At 38.9% G+C, this 20,000-nt stretch overlaps 1 protein-coding gene across 3 annotated transcripts in view; it reads left to right on the top strand.

Moving 5' to 3' along the window:
* The window catches only part of LOC145497881 (uncharacterized), a 104,627-nt gene that overhangs the window by 44,670 nt on the left and 39,957 nt on the right, over positions 1-20,000 (top strand). For all 3 annotated transcript variants that reach the window (XM_081477742.1, XM_081477743.1, XM_081477744.1), the window contains exons 7-24: positions 211-624; positions 773-855; positions 1,394-1,679; positions 5,499-5,689; positions 7,727-7,905; positions 7,990-8,165; positions 12,474-12,560; positions 12,796-12,974; positions 13,502-13,574; positions 13,700-13,768; positions 13,856-14,106; positions 14,184-14,292; positions 14,551-14,772; positions 15,157-15,279; positions 15,530-15,607; positions 15,921-16,058; positions 16,148-16,398; positions 19,561-19,660. In XM_081477742.1, the coding sequence (XP_081333868.1) occupies positions 211-624; positions 773-855; positions 1,394-1,679; positions 5,499-5,689; positions 7,727-7,905; positions 7,990-8,165; positions 12,474-12,560; positions 12,796-12,974; positions 13,502-13,574; positions 13,700-13,768; positions 13,856-14,106; positions 14,184-14,292; positions 14,551-14,772; positions 15,157-15,279; positions 15,530-15,607; positions 15,921-16,058; positions 16,148-16,398; positions 19,561-19,660 (3,009 nt within the window). The remainder of the gene's footprint in view (positions 1-210; positions 625-772; positions 856-1,393; positions 1,680-5,498; positions 5,690-7,726; positions 7,906-7,989; positions 8,166-12,473; positions 12,561-12,795; positions 12,975-13,501; positions 13,575-13,699; positions 13,769-13,855; positions 14,107-14,183; positions 14,293-14,550; positions 14,773-15,156; positions 15,280-15,529; positions 15,608-15,920; positions 16,059-16,147; positions 16,399-19,560; positions 19,661-20,000) is intronic.

Raw genomic sequence — 20,000 nt, 5'->3', positions numbered from 1 at the left:
AAGGCATGACATTGCGACATTTGTTACGTGCGAAGTAAGGAGAGAATCCTTGGTGAGAACACGGCATGCGATCGCGACAGGTTCAATATCTTTCAAGCTTAATCCTGGGTCCTAGAAATCACATACCAGCTGATAACTTGTCTTGTATTCGTCAAGTTTCCCGTTTGAAGTTATTTTCAAGCCGAATTCTCTGTGTAATATTTCCTCTAGAGAGCAAAGAAAGTTGTTATCCAGGCTGGAAAGCCGTCGGGTCTTCCTGTCTTCGTTTCTTTGTCAGCACGCGAAGAACCTGGGACGGAGCTCGTGCATCTTGTCGACAACAAGGAGGGGATCTGGCCTTGTTAGATAAATCTACATCATTCACCAATGACTTGATTAAGCTGCTTATTAGCATGACGAACTCAGAGACTGACTTTTTCGTGGGATTTCGTCGAACGAGTGTTAAGTGGCGACCTGACATCTGGATGTGGAATGATGGAAAACATGTTGATGAAGAGCAGTGGAAGGGAGGCTACCCCCTGAATAGTGACGATAATTTGTGCGGCGCGCTGAGTACGGATGACATGAAGCTTTTGAACGTTGATTGTAACCATATGAACGGATTTATATGTGAAAGTTTTGAAGGTAAGTTCAACAGTCTTGAAAACTTTGTGAACTCTAACTATTATACGCGCGGACTTCAATAATGCCTGCTCAGGGGCAATAGCTGGAAAATCAATTCTTGTTGGAAACACGATGAATATAACATTTTAAACATTTTGATTATCAACAGTGAATATGTTCAAGTATGGAACTTGGAGCTATGGCCAATTTCAAGGACAAGAAACGAGGTTTTCATCAGTGTTCCAAAAGGACGTAAGTTTTTGTCTTGGAGAAAATCCTGGCTTTTGTTTCGAACGTACAATTTTGGGAAAGGACTTCAGGACGAGTTTTCAGCACTTTCAGGGCATGATCACTCTAACATTAGCAAATAAGAAATTTATTGTAACTTTGTCCAACAATTTGAAATCTACGACATTAAAACTAACTGCAGTATACAATGTGGCGCATTAGTGTCAATATTTAAAGCGTTCTTTAGCCATTCAAGCGAGTAAATTTTTCACTTTTGAAACAGTCATGAATAGATCTTTTAAACGAGTGCTAAATATTGTTGGTTGTGGAAAATGGGAAAAAGTAGCATTCGTTCTCTCATTGTTTTACCGGATATGATGCTCGATGTTTAATAGAAAAGAAAAAAAAAAGCGAAATTGTGTCAGCATTTTAGTTTTGGGATGCTCATTTCATCGATCGGAAGTTCACTTTTCGAAAATTTCGAAATGAAAGTAACGGTATATGTCTATTTCGAATCTTTTAAGAACATTTTCTTACTAAAGGAATGATATTCTTTTAATAGATCACCTCTCCAAGATGGATTATAAGTCTAGTCAAGAGGATCTCTGTTTTCACGGTCGTAGTGGATTTTTTTGTCAACTGTTGTGGCCAGCTTGCAGAATCGGTAACATTGTTAGTTGTTGATGGGGACATGTCTTACTCTGAGTGTGAGGAAAGCAGGACCTCTTACGATCTATCTACACTGATCCTCCAGTGTACACCCCCAAGAAGAGGCAAAAGTGTTATACTGGAGTTTTTAAGCCAGTCATGGACTCCTTCAGCCAGTAGTGTCGCAGTTTCTGGTTTTGGTAAGTTAGTACACAACACACTAAAACAGGAATGTGCCGCTGAATTTAAAATACTGTTTCAAAAACGTGTTGACTGCAACAACGTTTGAATGCTTTTATATTCCGTTTGAGTTAGCACTTTTTTGCTGAGTCAAATGCTGGCTCGATCGCATCTTCATATCAACACTGCTTTTGGTACTTGTAATGTTTTGTAAATCACTATTTCGGTCAACATCGAACACAAAGCACGTGTCCATAGCAGGGGTGGCGAATGGTACCCAGAAAATCGTGGATCTCGGAAATTTTTGATCCGATCTCGAAATCTCGGAAGCTTTTCTGACGAGTCACGAAGTCTCGTTTTTCATGTGTTTCTTTCGGTCTCGGAGTCTCGAATTTTTTTCGCAAGGTCTCGCAGTCTCGGATTTGCTTTTTTAGCAGAGGTTCTCCGGGGAGGTATCGCGTTGAGCGAGCAGAGTCAGTGTTGCTGAGATTAAGTATGGCGTTTACGCAAACGGCGGCAAATACGGAACTTTTACTTCTCTTATTATATTAGGCTGATTTAGCAAGAGAACGGGAACGTCACTTGAGGACGGCGCGCGCAGTACAAATACCCAAATATGGTCAGATGATGACTGCAGGGCGCGCGGAATAACCTTGATTCTGTTCTAATTTGACCATCTTTGGGTGTTTGTTCTGCGCGCGTCGTCGTCAAGTGACGTTCCCGTTCTCTTGTTAAATGAGCCTATTCACTCAGCCAGCGCGCATGCTCATTTGATCAGGTTTCCGCTGACAATAACCATGCGCACGCTTTGATGCTGAAATCGCTCGAAAACATGGTCGGTGGACTGTATTTTTAGCCGGTTAAGTCAAAGAATTCAAGTAACTCGATTTAGATTTTATAAGTGGTTAGCCTAAGGACGTGTGATTGTAGTCTGGAATATACCGGCGTTCCTAAGATGGTGTAATCTAACCTATTGTAGAATACCGTTTCGCAAAACAAACACAACATTTAGCTCTTATTAACCGAGCAGGAGGTCTGTATGGGAGAATCTTGACCGAGGTCGTGAGTACAGACCGAGGTCAAGATACTCCCATACAGACCGACTTAGCTCGGTTAATAAGATGTTTATTATATGGCAAAGAAGAAAACTTAAATTCGTTTAATGTAACTGGTTTGCTGACATTTTGCTTGCAAACGGAGATGAGCTTAACTAACTTAAACCTGCCGAAATTTGCTCGTCTTCTTTACTTTTTTTTTTGTCATCAGGCTTTTTGGCACTTCCATAAATGATTGAGAAGAAAATAAAAGAAAACGGTGAACATTTTTGTATTTGACTTTGCTACTTTTTCAACGCAAAATGAAACCGGTCCAGATGCCGATCTAGATGGGAAAATCTAGACCGCGGTCAATATAGATTTCAGCTAATCAAATTCGTGAATTCGGTAGTTCCCAGTCCTTGTGAGACACAGCCATATAATAATTTACTGTAACAATCTTTGCAATAAAGGAGCGCTATGTCAACTGGAGAACTTCTGGAAGTCGTAGAAAATACAAATGTAGATATAACCTCTAAATAAGACGTCTTAAAGAAAACGACTAACTGCATGCTTATTTTAATTTGCTTTACTTACATTATGTAGTGTTCTTACCATGTGTTTGGTAATCCAACGTTTTGTTCTCCTCGTCCTTTGTGGTAAGTTACTTCACATTCGTGAGTCGTGAGTCGTGCGCCGTGTCGCCCTCTAGAGCAAGCTAAACACTTTACTTTCACAGCAGTTGACCTGCGCCTCTTTAGAACCTCTATTTTGATTCGTTCTTGTTAAGGGGTATTGTTTGTGTTGTTAACCTGTTGCTATTTTTTTTCGTTTCGTTTAGCCAATTATAAAGAACCTTGTAAACGGTGCAGATCGCCCCTTTCACAGTGCCTCTGTCTACCCAGGAGTATAAATGGGTACCTGCCAACTGTCAGGGAACTTTACAAAATGCTCAGTAGGGGTTAACATGCGTTGAACTCCTCGTCCTTGCATGTTAAGCCACTTGACACGTGAAGACTTTACTTTTATACCACATTTTACATACAGCGAGCTTCCCTCAGCACATAGACCTGTCGGTTGAACTAACGATGCAGTTTTTTCGCAGCCATCTGCTTATTTTCAGTGGTGCTGCCTGCTCGTCTACAAAAGCTTACGAACAGTAGTCAAACTTGTTCCAGTATTGAACCTAGGTTTTTATCCATTTCGCGGTCGAAATTATCGTTTTGCTAGGTTACTCACACTGGTGGCCTGTGCAAGAAAATAATTTGCCGGCGAATTTGTTCACGCTATGACAGCCGGTCACTATGATGCTTCATTAGTCTTTCATTGCGCGGTTAAAATACAAGCTCATACAGTTTTAGAGTAAAAGCCTTACAAACACACAAGCAAGTGCATATGTAGACCTCCTTAATCGATGCTTACGAATAGCAAGGGCTAGTCAAGATACATCTTTTTTTCTGGAGACACGAGAATAATAAGCCCGGGCGTCTTCATGAATAATCATGTTTGAATATTTACAAAGTTAACAATTTACTTACATTTGCGTTTTCGCCGTTTCTTGTCCTCCACCCTCTCCTCGTCCATAACGTGTTATATCAACCAGTACGGAAGGTCAAACAATATTTAGCAGCTGAAGCTAGATCGCGTAGTAAGCTCGAGAGACTAACGGATGATCGCCGATGAGAAGCTATGAAATTTTTGAATCTGTAGCTGACCGGAAGTTGATGACAGCGCGTGACCTCGAAAGTAGTTCAAAGTCGGGTCGTGATAGGCCGTAAAAAGGTCGAAATGTTAATGTATAACTAGATAGTTAGCGTTTATCTGTGACTGCTGTTTTGGTAGTTCAAATAAACTACAAGTTATTGATTGTATATTAGGTTGACTACTTCCCTAACTGAGATCCAGTTTCAAGCGACCAAGAGCGCACGAATCTCACGTCTTGGGCTCGGAGTTTTGCATAATTAAGGTCTCGGGCTCGGTTTTCTCTGCACTGAGTCTCGGGCTCGGATTTTCCGAAATCGTTTAAGTCTCGGTCTCGAATTTTTAAACAACGGTCTCGGCGTCTCGGCAAGTCTCGGATTACCATTCGCCACCCCTCATAGCTGAAAAGTGTTTTCCTTCCGCCTATAAGTTTTTTAAAAGGTGACAACTGTAGCACATATTGTTCGTTCCATATCGGCAGTTTAATTTCTGTGGAAGACCCACAGCCGAATCCGACTTCAAGAAAAAGAAATGTTGAAACATGAAGTTTGAGTAAACATTCGATTACAATTGCAGCCATCATGTTTGGCGCAAATATTCGAACACAATCATTTCAAGTAAACAGGTGCACTCTACTTTAAATGTGACAGTCTTATCGCAGCACTTCCTGAAATCCTGGTCCGAGACCAGCTCATAGTTTCAAAGCGCAAGCAGTTGACGAAACTTCAACCGTCGAAAAGTTGTGGCATTGAACAAAATGATTCAACCTTTATATTTCTCACCCGCGTGCTTCCAACACTTGGATACAAGAGCCTTGATCTGTTTCATAACCAGATTTATAGATGAATCATTCGTTCCGATCATCTGATATGGCACATACCTCTAAATTAACACATACTGTGACAACTTTTTCCTTTCCCTTTCATGGCAATCAGTCTGTATTTGACTTTGGGGTCCCAGCTCAGACAACCCAGAAAGTGTGTCGGTTACTCTTCCCGCTTACTTAACTTATGGATGGTACTGAGCAAGGTTATCCAGTAACCACGGGACAGAACAATATATTAATTCAGTGTATTCATTTTACTGACAATCTGTCTCTGGTAGATTCTGTGGTTGAAACACATGGAGTACGTAGGAAATTATGGTATAGGTACGTAAACACCGAGGGCTTTGCCACTCTTCGCGAAAATCCAATCTTTGAGCAACCACCAGATGGATACAGTACAACGTTTAACATGTCTGCCACTTTTGAGGTCAGCGAAAACTATGGTGAAAGTTTGACTTCCTACTTACAGGTACAGTTAATGCTCTTTTGACGTGTCCATACAAATCCCACTGACGCCAGCCAGTCGATCGGTGTCTCGTTAACAGGCTGTCCACGTAACAACGGAAAAGGCAGATTTGGGACCTTCACCGATTTCCCTAGTTTATTTTTTCAGTGAAAGTCAACCAATCTAGCCCATGTTCAAATATCACATTTATTTGGATCAATTCGATTTTTTTTTTTTCATTTTTGGCGAAACAGGTGTTTTCAGGGTGACCTGAAAACTACCTGATTTGCCTTGGGTCAGGACTTAAGAGGCTCATTCAATAACCCATTTCCGATTTGACCTGAACCTCTCTATCAAAACGAGGCCTGGTGCACAACCATTCATATGAAAATGAGGTTAATTTGCATGTGAATGAAATCTCATTTTCACATAAAAGGAAGGGCACCAAGACTCGGTTTGAGAAAGAGGCTAAAAGTGACTGGAAAATGGCCGACTTACATGCAATGAGCTTAGAGAGTGTTCTCCCAACATCCCGCGTGATTCATTGCGCCGGTAAACCCACAGAAAGAGTGGTTTATTGTTTTTATGAAATGACTATGGAAAACGTTTGTCAAAGAGAGGAAAATTATTGTATTTTCGTAATCAAGTTGCCCGTTTTCAAGTTCATGAGATGACGGGACAAATCAATCACAGCGACTGAAATAATGGAAACACAGACTCGGCGCCAGACACAAAATCCGCAGAGCAAAGCGAATTCGCGCTATAAACTTTTTAAGAAGGAAAGGAAAAAGGTTATCGGTGAAAGGCGGAAAGTACATCAATCAATTTGATAGTAATCTGACGTACAAGTGTAGGGAATTCGTTGGCGGGAATCGGTCATCACAGAAGTAAAAGACTTAACAGAAAGTTTGCAAACAGTACGAAGTGACGAAGTACGAGTGACGAGGTTATTCAACGACAACTTTTTACGTTCACAGAAAAAATTGAGGGGTCCATAAGGGGGTATAGGTTTTCTCTGCACCTATTTCTCATTCCAACGAAAAAGCTGAATGTTTTAGATTGACAGATTTAATCTTTCTTCGATGCTTTATAAGTTTAGCAATTGTATCTTATCAAATTTTGACTGCGTAATGAATTCTCTAAAATACCTCCTACCAAACTCCGGAATGCAAGAGTGGTAGGAGCTGGCAAGTGCCAAGAGCTGGAAACTGTTGTTAGCCTCCTTTAACCTTCAAAGTGAAACTTGTACATTTACAATATTCAGCTTGTTGAAGTTATGAATCAAGTTTGGGTAGCGTGCGACAGTTACAGCTAATTAAATTGCAGAGTCTTCCAAGGCAAATTATGTAGTTTTCAGGTTGCCTTGAAAATTGTCCAGGAAGTAAAAACGAATCGACACAAGTAAATATGACATCTGTATACTGAAACAGCAGCGCAAATTAACGTACGTACGCGCGTTCTCAGTCAAATAATAAATGAATGATCTTATGAAAGCTCGAGCAATTTTATATTCTCGTGATATTTGAAAATTTTTCCAAATTACACTTACCTTAACGCTCCTACAATTTTGAGAGAATTTTAAAATATCACTTTTAGTGAATCCTTAATTGCGCTCACATTCATACTGAAAAAAATTGGAAAATCGGTGATGGCCAGAGATTTATCTTTGTGCGGACAGCCTCTTGATACTACAAAGAAGGCAACTTTTTATTTTGCCGTGTGTTTTATTACACAAACGATTTTGAAATTTCTCAGATTTTTTCATACTTGTAAAATATCTTTGCATTCGTCGAGGACAATTCTCGCTCAGGGTTCTGTTTTCGCAGCTCGAGTAGCGGGCAAACAAGGTACGAGTAAGATTCAGCTACTTCTTTGTACAATTAACTTTTCAACCTTTTTCCGAAATATTGACCTTTCTCTGGTTTTAGATTAGCTTAGGGAGGGCCATTATGTAAACTACTGAATCATCACTAATCAATGTTACCCTCGTAAAATAAGGTGTTATTATTAGTAATTATAATAACAATAACATGCTAAATTCAAATGCATTTCAACTTTTAGGTACCAGAGAGTGGGAACTATATTTTCTCCTTGTCTTGTGGAGATGAATGCGAGCTGTGGTTTAAAGAATTCGAAGAAAGAGAGTTGTCATTTAAACAAACTGCTGCTTCCAATTCCATGAAAGACGAAATAATGCTAGTGCAGCTACGGCGATGGGCGAACTATAATGAGCCTGACAGGTGAATCAAGCTTAACATGATTAGCACTTGTAGGTAGTGCTTAGAAATAACGAGATCGATTTGAATTGTCTTTTTTCAATGCAGATGCCTAAAGAAGCAAGCCAAGTCAGGAATATATTTACATAAATGCCATTTGTATTCACTGAATGTATACATGAAAGACGAACTGCAGTTTAAATGTTTGTCTGTTGGGATGAGAGGAGAAAAGGCCACTGAAGAGGATCCGATCCAAGGTAGCCGTCTATATGCAATGCCACCTGGTAAGTCGCACATGCGTGGTTGATTTAAACTTAGCCTAACTTGTCTTCCATCATCTTCCTCTCTCTGACTGAAATCTGCTCTTGGCGTTAGTTAGTAGGAACTGAAAGCTACTGTATAAAGAACTACTTTCATTGAAGTCACCCGTGGAACTTTTACCGATCAATCCGTGGAACATCCATTCATACATTCATACATGTATGCATGCAAACATACATAAAAAAGAAAAAAGGTTTCGCATGTTTATCGAACGGAAACTAAATGAAGGTAATGACGGAAGAAGTAGGTAGTAGGTATCCGTCTTTCTCGTGTGATGATGGTAGCGCCTTGGTCGGTTAGGACAGGTCCTCTTGAAAGCAGCGTCTGATCAGCAATCCGATCCTTGCATGACAGTCTCTTCTGCAGGCATTTCAGACAAAGATGGAGGGTGGATTGCAGGGCTGAGTTTGTTGTGTCTGCTTCCTGTCCTCCACCTGTTTAGTGGCTGCGCCATTCCTTTTCCCACTTAACCCCTTCTCAAACGGCGAGGCGCCAGCCACTGCGGTCGCTGCAAGCAGTTCCCGGTTGTCTGGGTAGATGCCTGTGAGTTTCAGGTCGCGCTTGGAAATGTCCTTTGAGCGCGGAGCTGGACGACCTGCTGGACGGTGTCCTGTGGCCAGTTCGCCGTACATGACATCCTTTGGTATGTAATCGTCCTTCATTTGGTGCATACGTCCCATTCATTGAATATTCAACGCTGACAGAGAATATGCGTGCTCAGGGAGCCAGCTTGCACCAGCACGACAGCGTTTGGTACTTTGTCTTTCCATGTGATGTCGAGGATTTGTCGTAGGCAGCTAAGGTGAAAGCATTCCAGGTGGTTCTCATGCGTGGCGTAAGTCATCCATGATTCACTGCCATACAGCAGGGTACTGAGGACACACGCCTGGTGTAGTGTCCACCTTGAGTATGGCGTTCATGGTTAGCTGCCTTTTTTCCCATACTTTTGTTCAGTCTGGCCAAAACGCCAGCGATTTCCCTCCCGAGCGATTGGTTGCTTTTGTTGGTAAAGCCCAGATAAGTGAAGTGGTCAGTACCTACTAGCAGTTCTGAAGGAGCAAATAGTGCACTGGGCATTTTTATTTCTCAGTTAATAATAAAAACAATTATTTATTTTCAGAGTAAATTTAATTATGATTTTGTGTAACGAGTTATATGGTCACATCCAAAACCTCGGAGGTCTCAGTGAAGCTTTTTTGATGAAAAGTTACTAGATTTCTTCTAAATTAAAATGAAGTTTTTCAAAATATCATTATAACTTTTTTTTTCAAAATATCCTTATAACTCAAACGTGTGGGAGACGCGGTGGCCTCATGGTTAGTGCGCTCGTCTCCGGATCGAGCGGTCCGGGTTCGCGCCCTGGCCGGGGACATTGTGTTGTGTTCTTGGGCAAGACACTTTACTCTCACGGTGCCTCTCTCCACCCAGGTGTATAAATGGGTACCGGCGAACTTAATGCTGGGGGTAACCCTGCGATGGACTAGCATCCCATCCAGGGGGGAGTAGAAATACTCCTAGTCGCTTCATGCTACAGAAACCGGGATAAGCTCCGGCCTTATGGGCCACTTGGCTCGTACGCAGACTTTACCTTTACCTTATAACTCAAACGTTTCTCCTCCCATGGAAAAATAAACAAATTAATCTTTTCTTAAAATTCAAATATTCGTCGTGTAGAATGTTAAGAATAGAATAACATCTTTCCTGGTAAAAGTGTTACTCAAAATATTAATAGGTCCGACCGCCTTATCATAAGAAATCCTGGCTAATCTGCTGATGATATTTAAAATACCGCAGCTGGTTCTTGTCTTTTTCGGGTGATCTAAGGAATTTTTTTCTTTTCTTTTTTTTGTTTTTTATTTATTTATTTTTTCTTTTTTTCTTTTTCTTTTTTTAAATAATTGTAATTTACAAAACACAGTTCTACAATACTTACTTACGTTACTTACAATACGGGTTACTTATACTGCCAATACAATACTCAATACAGTTCCTTACAGAAACTACAATTACTTGCAAAACGGGCTACTTACACTTCTAACAATATAATACTCTACTTACATTACTTGCTGTACATACAGTTACTTACAATACGTTATACTGTATATTGACTTTGAGGAGGGAGGAGTACTTCTCACTAAAACATTTAATTAAGAAAAATTTTCAAGATTGTATTTAATGTGTAGCTTACTGATAAAATCCTGAATGGAGATGGCCAGGCCATTTAACTTGCTTGAATAAATATAATGGCGCATAAATAAAGTAGTGTAGTTGAATTTCCGTATTATTGCTATGTCGTGGGAGCTTGCAGTAATACCAAACAAGGTCTCCTCTGTGGTAGGAGAAATTTGGTACGCATTCACTTGGTTGAACCAGTTCAAGACTTTTTGGGTAAACAATTTGTAAACATACATTCGATAAAAGAGTGCTCAATTGAATCTTTACCTCCGCAGTATAGACACTCATCGTCCCCCCTTAATACCAAATCTGAATAATTCTTTCTTAGTTACTATCTTTCTATGTATTAATTTAAATTGACACTCTTTGAGTTTAGTTTCCTTACAAATGTTTTTTAGTGATTTAAAGATCTTAGTCCACACGTCCTTTTTTAAAGAGAGTTTTTCGCTCCAACGTTTAGGGCCCGTTTGATCTTCGGTGTGAATCTTGACGTTAAGCAAATTATAGAAGTCCTTTGACTTAGCCTTCTACAGATTAATTTGTGTCGATTCGGAAAAGATATTATTATTTCCGGTAAAAAATGATTTGTTCATGATGTCGGAGCACTTGGCTAGAGACCTTAAGTGTTCCGGAATAGCGCTAACAACTTGATAATACTGCAAAAAATTGGATTCACAGGAATATTTTTCACGGAACTCGTGGAATGTTAAAAAATTGCCACTTTCATCTAATAGGTCATTAATCGATAGAATACCCTTTTTAAACCATTCACTAAGAAAGATGGGTATCCCGTCCACCAATAAACAATACTAACTCTTGCTTTTGATCATAAGAGTAAAGAGTTTTTAATTCGTTGAAGAAGTCTAGTATCTTCTTATAGAAGGGCGGGAGGTCTTTAAAATAATTTGTGTCGTAGTTGCACCTTAGTAGAAAGTTTAACCCTCCCTTTCTTCTGAAATAGTGCTCTGGAATAATACACCAATTACTATTGTCCGAAGTCCGCAACAGTCTCGGGATCCAGGCGAGTTTTAGGGCTTTTAACATAATATCAAAATCGGTCAAGCGTATTCCACCGTTGTCTGGATCTTGGTAAAGGCCTGATCTTTTTATTTTATCTTTTTTGTTTTTCCAGAGGAACTTAAAAGATTTCGTTCTTACCATCTCCACAATTCCTTTGGGAACATCCAGATTAGAGGCCGAATAAATAAGTTGCGATATACCCAAGGTTTTAATTAACATGGCTCTTCCAAATATCGTTAAGTCCCGTGAACTCCACATATCCAGCTTAGTTTGCAACTTTTGGATCTTTTTGTCGAAGTTGAGCTCGTTGTTCTCCTTAATATTATACGAAAAATATATCCCCAATATCTTAACGGGGCTGTGGAACCATTTTAAATCCAGAGGCTTATTTCTATTACTTTTCCATTTCCCCAACCAAAGCGCCTTCGTTTTCTTTATATTTAGGGACAGACCAGCAATTCGTTCGAAATCCCCAACAATTTTCAAGGCCATTTCTAAAGATTCTATGTCCGCATTGAATAGAGTTGTATCATCAGCGAATTGGGACAGCTTGATTTCCTTACCGAAGACTTTGATTCCTCTCACGTTGGAATCCTGACGTATCTTATTTGAGAGTACCTCCGCAGAACTAATAAACACATAAGGGGAGAGTGGGCAACCTTGTCGAACTCCTTTTGATGGTTTAAATCAACTGGTTATAAAACCATTGTTTTGTACCGCACTTTCTGTGCTCGTGTAGAATATCTTAATCCAGCGCTTGATGTCACTACCAAAATTAAAATGGTCTAGTGTTTTCATTATAAAGGGCCATTCAATCGAATCAAAAGCTTTACGGAAGTCTAGGGACGTTAGAATGCTAGGTAAGTTTTGTAGACTAGTATATTTCATTATGTCACTTATAAGTCGGAATTGTTGTAGACTTTCAAGTGATCTTCGGCATTCTTTGATAGTGTTCAACTGCCTTGGGTATTGACTGGGTAAATTTTCGCACACAGAAGAAGTTACGATTTCTGGTATGTGATGAATTGGATAGGTAATTGTTAGTTGGTGGGCATAACTGTTGCTTTATTTAACAGGAATAAGAGTTTTGGCTTTCACTCTGAAACACCCAAATGATGGTACTACCAAACAAATGGCTCTTGGATCTACTCTTCGTATCACTGGCAAGTGTTGAATGTTTGTTGATTTGAAGATCTTTTAAGTTATTTCTTCGTTAGTTAATCGCCTTTCAATAAATGCTTGCAAACAAAACCAGCTGTGCTTTATACTGGATTGTGATCTATGGAGTGGATAACGTTTTGCACACTTTAAACAGCTAAATCATCATGACGCCGTTATTCATCATATTTATTTTAAAGGAATACATATATCAAACACTTATATTTTTTTTGTTTGCAGCATCTTATAAATATTGTTGTCGGGGTATGTACTGCCCGGTAGACTGTCCCTTAACAATTGAGTTCCACGCCTTTGGTAAAACATACCTTGTCAACCCATCTGTAAAGCTTACATGCTCGGAACATATTTTTGAGAAAGACATTGAAGTGATCGCTCAGCCTGGCATTCACCCCATGGAGGTAACAATCGATTTTTTAACAGTGGATATTATTATCTCACAAGACAAAGCAAAATATCTGATGGGTCTTCTGGAATTGTGATTGGTTGATTGATGTATTACAGCTGAGGCGAATTCACTGTTTGCTTAGTTTTGCAATGGACATTAGATTTTAGACCACTTCATGAGCCATTTTACTAATGCTGCCATTGTATTACTAGTCGGATACTTTGTAGTATTAGACGTAAGTAATTGTTGTGTTACCTATAGGGTTTTGTAATTACCATTTAAAATAGAGTGGAAATTTTTGGGAATGAAGCCCAAACATTAGCCGTGTAAGTTGGTTGTTTTAGAATATGCACCCTTCCTAGGTGAATAGAAATATGTACTGCCCGCGCCAAACGCGATCCATAACCTTTTAGGAATTCCGTCAAAATTTCCGGAGGTAAATATATTGAAGTACTCTCCTCTAAACTGTCCCACAAAATCAGACTTCGATTACAAACTATTAAATTGCTTAATAACAAACCTTTAATTCATTCATAATAGATCTTTTACTATTTCACTAACGACTCAGGAGTAGAGAAGGGAAAAAGAAGGATTGTTGATGTTAAGGTCGAAGGTACGTCGTATGTTCAACATTTCGATCTGATACATGCCGCTGATTTTCAAAATATCGATTGACTGGTGAAAAAAGACATGCATGTGGCTTGATTGTACTCTTCTTTGTTTCAATTTTCCTTATAGTGGCCTTAATTGCACAGCTTAACTCAGAAAACGTCGAAGATTGGACAGTCAAAGGATGGAAAATATCTGGTAAAACGGACTCATAATCTGCCACTGTGACTACTGCCAGTCCAAGCCCTTTCAACACGCATTTGAGTTCATTCCTTTTAATTGCAGGTGGCCTGGGAATGGTCAACGAACTACTTAGTGGGCTGGTTGAGAGTCCATTGTTGCCATGGAAACCATTTTACAAGGACGTTGGGTTTTGCCTCCGTTTTAGTTTCCAACTTCCTACGAGGTTCGACTCTTCATTGGAAGTTTACATTAAAACACGCCAAGAGAAAGTTTTAATTTGGAAACTGCGTGGTTACCAAGGAAACAAATGGAACAGTGGGACGATCACTTTAAGACCACAAGAGGAAATTCAAGTTAGTCGCCTTATATATTGACTCGCCTTTACTAAGTCTTAATTTCTTCTTAGTCTCTCTTATATTCTGTGTTCTAGATCGTATTTCAAGGCCTCAGTGCAGTGAACGGCACTCCCAGCATACTTGTTGACAACATCGCAGTTACAACCGAGGCATGTGCAACGACTCCATCCTACGCGTCTCCAGGTAAATAGCAAAACGTAAAAGAAAAATCTTTTTCAGCAAAAAATTTTACTTATCGAAAACACATCACAAGCCAAGGAATTGCTAAGCTGAGATAATTTATGGAACCATCAAGACGACCAAGAACACTAAAGAGACCTGTTACAAAATTAACCGTACTCGTTATATGTGGTGTACCGGTACAGTTGCTGTATTATAAGATGTAATTCAGAATGATATTGAAGCTTGTAGGTAAAAATTTCTGCTCTTTATCATTGACAGACTTTAGTTGTAGTCCCAATGAGTTTCAATGTGATAATGGTCAATGCACGAGCTCCACACATCGCTGCGACAATGATATCAACTGTATTGACGGTTCAGACGAGAAGGATTGCACTTGCCTAAAAGTAGAGTTACCATGTTCTTCGGGGGATTGTGTTCCATCCGATAAACTATGCAATGGATTAGATGACTGCTCAGATGGTACAGATGAGCGCTTTTGTGGTAAGAGTACAATAAAGTCTTGGATATATTTGGCTATAATCTGTCATTCGTGCACTTTCATGGTGTTAAAATTACACATATTATAGACTAATCATAAATAAAAGGTCTCTTTATTGGACAATATGATTTGTATTTCCAAAAGTGAAGTACCGTAAATTATCGCATATAGTGAGTCACCACTACGAGAGACGCAATTGTCAAATTGAAATATATTTAGCGGGCGAAATGTAAATCTGGAACAGAACAACTTTTTACGATGCTAAGTTCATTTCAATCCGATCATGGTAGATGACATTTTATGTTTTGCAAAGATAATTTACGTAACTTATAAAAGAGGATGTGAAACGGGGCAGGCTACTTCAAAAGACCGTGTTCAATTTGCAGGGACCTCGTGCTCAGGTAACTTGTTTCAATGCGCAGATGGTGCATGCGTTCCATGGTCCTCAACGTGCCGCCGGGACAACCTTCCAGTTTGTCAAGATGGATCCCACTTGCCTTCAATTTGTGGTCAGTAAAAACTTGTGCAACTACTTTATATATCACTTTCAAAACGTCTTCCTTTGATAACAAAGATTTGAAACTGTTCAACCTAGTTTTCAAAACGCAAACACAATGGTACACAGCCCACAATGGTCCTTACAAAACCGATAAACTTAAGCTGTTACAGACAGAAAAATAAATATGAATGTTTGATCGATCGATCGATCGACTGATCAATCAATCAAACTTGGTTGACAAAGGCTTGGTAATTTTTCAGGATCAAGTGAATGTCCTCTGAACAATCTCAACTGTAAAGATAACACCTCCGAAACTGACTGTGACAAATACTTTAAAGGCGAGTATATTTTGATTAGTAATTACCAATAACAGTTTAACGGGGAAACCTAGCACAGATGGCAATGGCATGGACCCGGGGTATCTTGAATTCATTCATGAACGATCTCCCATTTTTTAACACTCCCTATCTTCCATTCATTTTACGAAGTTACCCATACACCTTTCTCAAGTTCACTGTTATTAGTAAGAATAATTGAAATTTATTTGTAAATAGTAACTTAAAGAATTTAAGGACAGCAGGCGTATTTCGAGGAAAAAAACAAATAAAGATGAACCCGAATTCATTATGTATTTTTTAATGTTTAACCAAGGTCTCTGTAGCTTTGAAAACGGCTTTTGTGGACTGAAGCAGGATAACAGTATGGAAAATCGGTGGGATCTGAATTTTGGGCATACTCCTTCAACAAACACTGGGCCAAGATATGATCACACCACATATTCTCAAAAAGGTATTTTTTTTCTCGTAATAACTCCTTTGGATTACAAAGAAAATTGCTTTTACCAAACAGCTCTATTAATTTTTGATCTTGTTGAACAGGTGCTTACATTTATACAGAAGCTTCAAGGCGTAGTCACGGAGACCGCGCACGTTTGATGAGTGAATGGATAGAGCCTAGTACAGTGATATGTCTTCAGTTCTGGTATCATATGTTTGGTAAACACATAGGACAACTAAATGTATTCCAAGCAACTAACAGTTCAGAGATGCTTGTTTGGAGTCTATCAGGCAACCAAGGAGACAAATGGATGTTTACTCAGGCTACATTACAAGCTGAGGATCGTTTCAAGGTTTGCTTACTTAAATCAGTGTCTAGCTATATATTAGATATAAACAGAAGCACATAGCTGCTTCTGATATGTATATTTAGAAAAAAGCCCAAAGAAAATACGCGCGCTGATTGGTTTAAAATTGTTTTTCTATTTAACAATTAGATTATTGGCTCGAGATTTCTCTGACGTAATAGTTGATAAAGCCGAAGACCGAATCAACTATCGCTTCATAGAAATCAAGAGCAAGTAATCTAATTGTTTCAGTAGAATTCTAAATGAAATTTCCTTCAAATAACGATTCCAGTAGTTATTTCTGGCCTTAGTATTTCACGCTTTAGAGAATTCGAGGGGAATGAATTGTGAATTTGACACTTGAAGTTGCGTACGCGCACTTATCAGTTTCTTTAAAAATTTCGAGCTTTCTTAAAGTCAAGAAACCGTAAATGCACTCCTTTTAATCTTCTCAGGAATTTGATTATGCATTTGTTTGTAAATGTTCTTTCAAAACTTCGGAGAAACGAGGAAACGTTGCAATTTTGTCGACCACACCAAGCCACTGCACGCTAATGGCTGATAGTGTGCAATGGCTTAGCCAATCAGATTAAAGCATTTGCATTAGTATACTAGTAGAATTTACGTTTTGATAATCAAAGTAAACAGGTTGTTCTTATTTTCGTCGAGAAAAGAAATAAAAAAACATGATTTAGTATAAATCTACCAACGTTCTATCACGAATGCCGTTCGCTGATTGGCTACGCCACTCACTATCTATTCTGTTGTTGATAGCCTAGCATGCAGTGTGTGCTTGTTAACGAATTGGCAGCCGCTTCTTTGCATTTTCTAAGTGACTGTAAAGAGGATTTAGATAAAGTTTTGAACGACTAGTAGATTTATACTAAAACAATTAGATTATTCGCTCTCAATTTCTATGCGTGATAGAAATCTCGAGCTTATAATCTAATTGTGAAAAATAGAAACACTCGTGGAAGTTTAGGAGAACTCGAAAAAGCGGTGGAAACACTCGCCTGTCGGCTCGTGTTCCCACAGCATTTCTCGTTCTCTCAAACTTCCACTCGTGTTTCTATTACTCGATAGCAAAACGGTATATGTTTTCTATTTCTTAAATATATAATAACAATATAAGTATGGTCTTACATTACGCATCAATGGGGATTTTCGTTAGAAAAAAAAACACTTTATTTAAGTCATGATACTCAGTATTGCTGTGTTAATTGGGGACACTAAGAATATATGAAGAAAGAAATCTTGCCATTAAAACTGAAAAATTGTTAAAAATCCCGAATAATTGGAGGCTGATTTACAACTGAGAAGTGGAGAAGTTGGATTCGTGACCCCCGAACCTGGGATCCTCGGATTACAAAAGCGGCCTCTGACCACTAGGCCACATCACCTCTTCATCTTATTTAACAGCTAGATTATGAGCTCGAGATTTCTATCGAGTGACAGAAATAAACTGATGAACTATCACGCATAGAAATCGGGAGCAAATAATCTAGTGTAAATCTACTAGTCATTCAAAAACTTTTTCTACATCTTCTTCACAAACACTTCGAAAACGCAAAGAAGCAGCCGCCATTTTTAAGTCGCAATTGCATTAGTAAATTACGAGTTGTAGTACGTTATCAGAATATGCAAATGATATGCAAATTAGGGGTCGTTCATTTATCCCTTAAGTTGCGGTTTTGATTGTTTCTGTAAGCTAGGAGTGATTAGATTACGCAGTAAACACGACTTTCTTTGCAGGCTGAGACTCCACCAGTAATCATGCACAGTGAAACTGAATTTCCTAGTTGGCCTGACTCCCTGTGACACCGAACACAATTTGAGTAACGTTTTATTGCTTCCCAATTCGCTGAAAAGTCACAACAATATATCGTTTCACCCACACGTACGTAAATCACATGATTTGAAATTCGAGAAATCAGAATAATTCGACTTAGCAACACACAGCTTGAGCTTGGACCACCTGTGTCCACAGTCGTTTCATCCGTAAACTTTTTGAAATGACTGCCAAAGCGATTGACTGATCTTTTTCGTTTGGAATCAAACAAGAGCTCCCAAATTAAAGATTATATTTGGTATACAACAAAGGTGGGTGTATAATTTGATCCATCGATAGCTATGACCAAAGCGTTGCCAAAAATCATATGCAAGGGTTTTACGTTCAGAACGGTTTTTCTTGCGCGTGTTAATTCTGTCTAATTTTCTTGTATAATCACATAACTTTTATGGCTTGAACGTTTTTTTTAATTATTATTTTCCAATACCAATATAATCCCAACCATCCGTTAGTAGCTCTGGAGAAATTAAAGTCGGCACACCAAGATTTTAGCCTGTGCACATCCTCCCACTTCCCTTATTTTTTAGGGGAGGGGGCTGATGTACAGAGGCCACAAGTTTAGAACCCACTACCTTCACCAGTTTAACCATTCGACAACCTGCAACTGATAAATTATTCATGACCAACTCACAGTCACCCGCTTTGATTTAACAACCGCACACTGATAGGCTACTCACTATCTATAACAGAATAGATTCTGTGTAGTGCAGCCAGTAAGAGAGCGTCATTCGTGATAGAACGCTAATAGATTCATACCAACGACAATTTGATTATTGGCTCTCGATTACTATTACATGATGGTTAATGAGGCCGAAGGGAAGAGAATATAATTTCTAATTGTTTTAGAAGAGTTCTATGTAAATTGCATTGAAATGACAAATTCCGATTTCGTTTCTCTACAGACTCCACGCTTTAGCAAATTGTGTGTGGACTCAATTGTCGCTTGAACTTCCATTACTGTACACATTTTGTTTTAACGATTTCGTGATTTTAAAGTTGCGATAAATGCTTTTCTTCTAATCTTCTTGAAAATTTTATCTGAATTTAAATATTCAATAATATTTCTAAATTTTCCTTTGAAACTTTTGAGAAACGAGATAAGGTTGGGCGTTTTGTAGACGACCCCGAGTACGAGATAGCTCAGCCAATCAGATTGCAGCATTTGCATTGGTACAGTAGTAGATGTCTTCTAATTAAAGATATAGCATTATCTGTTTCTTTGGTTAAAGGGAACATAGCTATATGAAAAAACTTTTGTGGTTATTCCGTTATTTTCTTCCATTGGAAAGCCTGCCTCACTTTCAGGTATTTATTTTCAGTTTATTTTGGAAAGCGTAACCAAAGAAGGAAGTGAAGGAGATATTGCTGTGGACGATGTCACGGTACTTGAAGAACGCTGTCACCTAAACACAGAACGGGGTAATTTCATTGCATTTTTATGAAATGAAAGATTTTGAAACGGGTTTTGAGGAAAGGGGTTGAAAAGTCGGCCTGACTATCTGAACGGTGATTGGTCTAACCTCACATTAGGCTTTCCTTAAAAATACATTAAAAACAATGAGTGAAGACTGTGCTTGACTATGTGGTGCGATAGGTGATTTTTCACACAACATTACAGCGACTAAGGAAGCTTCGCCTTTATTCCCTCAGAAAAAAGATTTGTTCTTATTACCTGAACCGACTCCGAAAAAGACTTCGACGACTTCCAGTGAAATCTGAGAATTTCCAGACAAAATCGAAAACTGCAATTGACGAAATT

This window comes from Orbicella franksi, chromosome 9 (genome assembly GCF_964199315.1).
Source record: "Orbicella franksi chromosome 9, jaOrbFran1.1, whole genome shotgun sequence".
Taxonomy (NCBI): domain Eukaryota; kingdom Metazoa; phylum Cnidaria; class Anthozoa; order Scleractinia; family Merulinidae; genus Orbicella; species Orbicella franksi.
The sequence above is the reverse complement of the archived record's forward strand: the minus strand, read 5'-3'. Positions and strand labels throughout refer to the sequence as shown.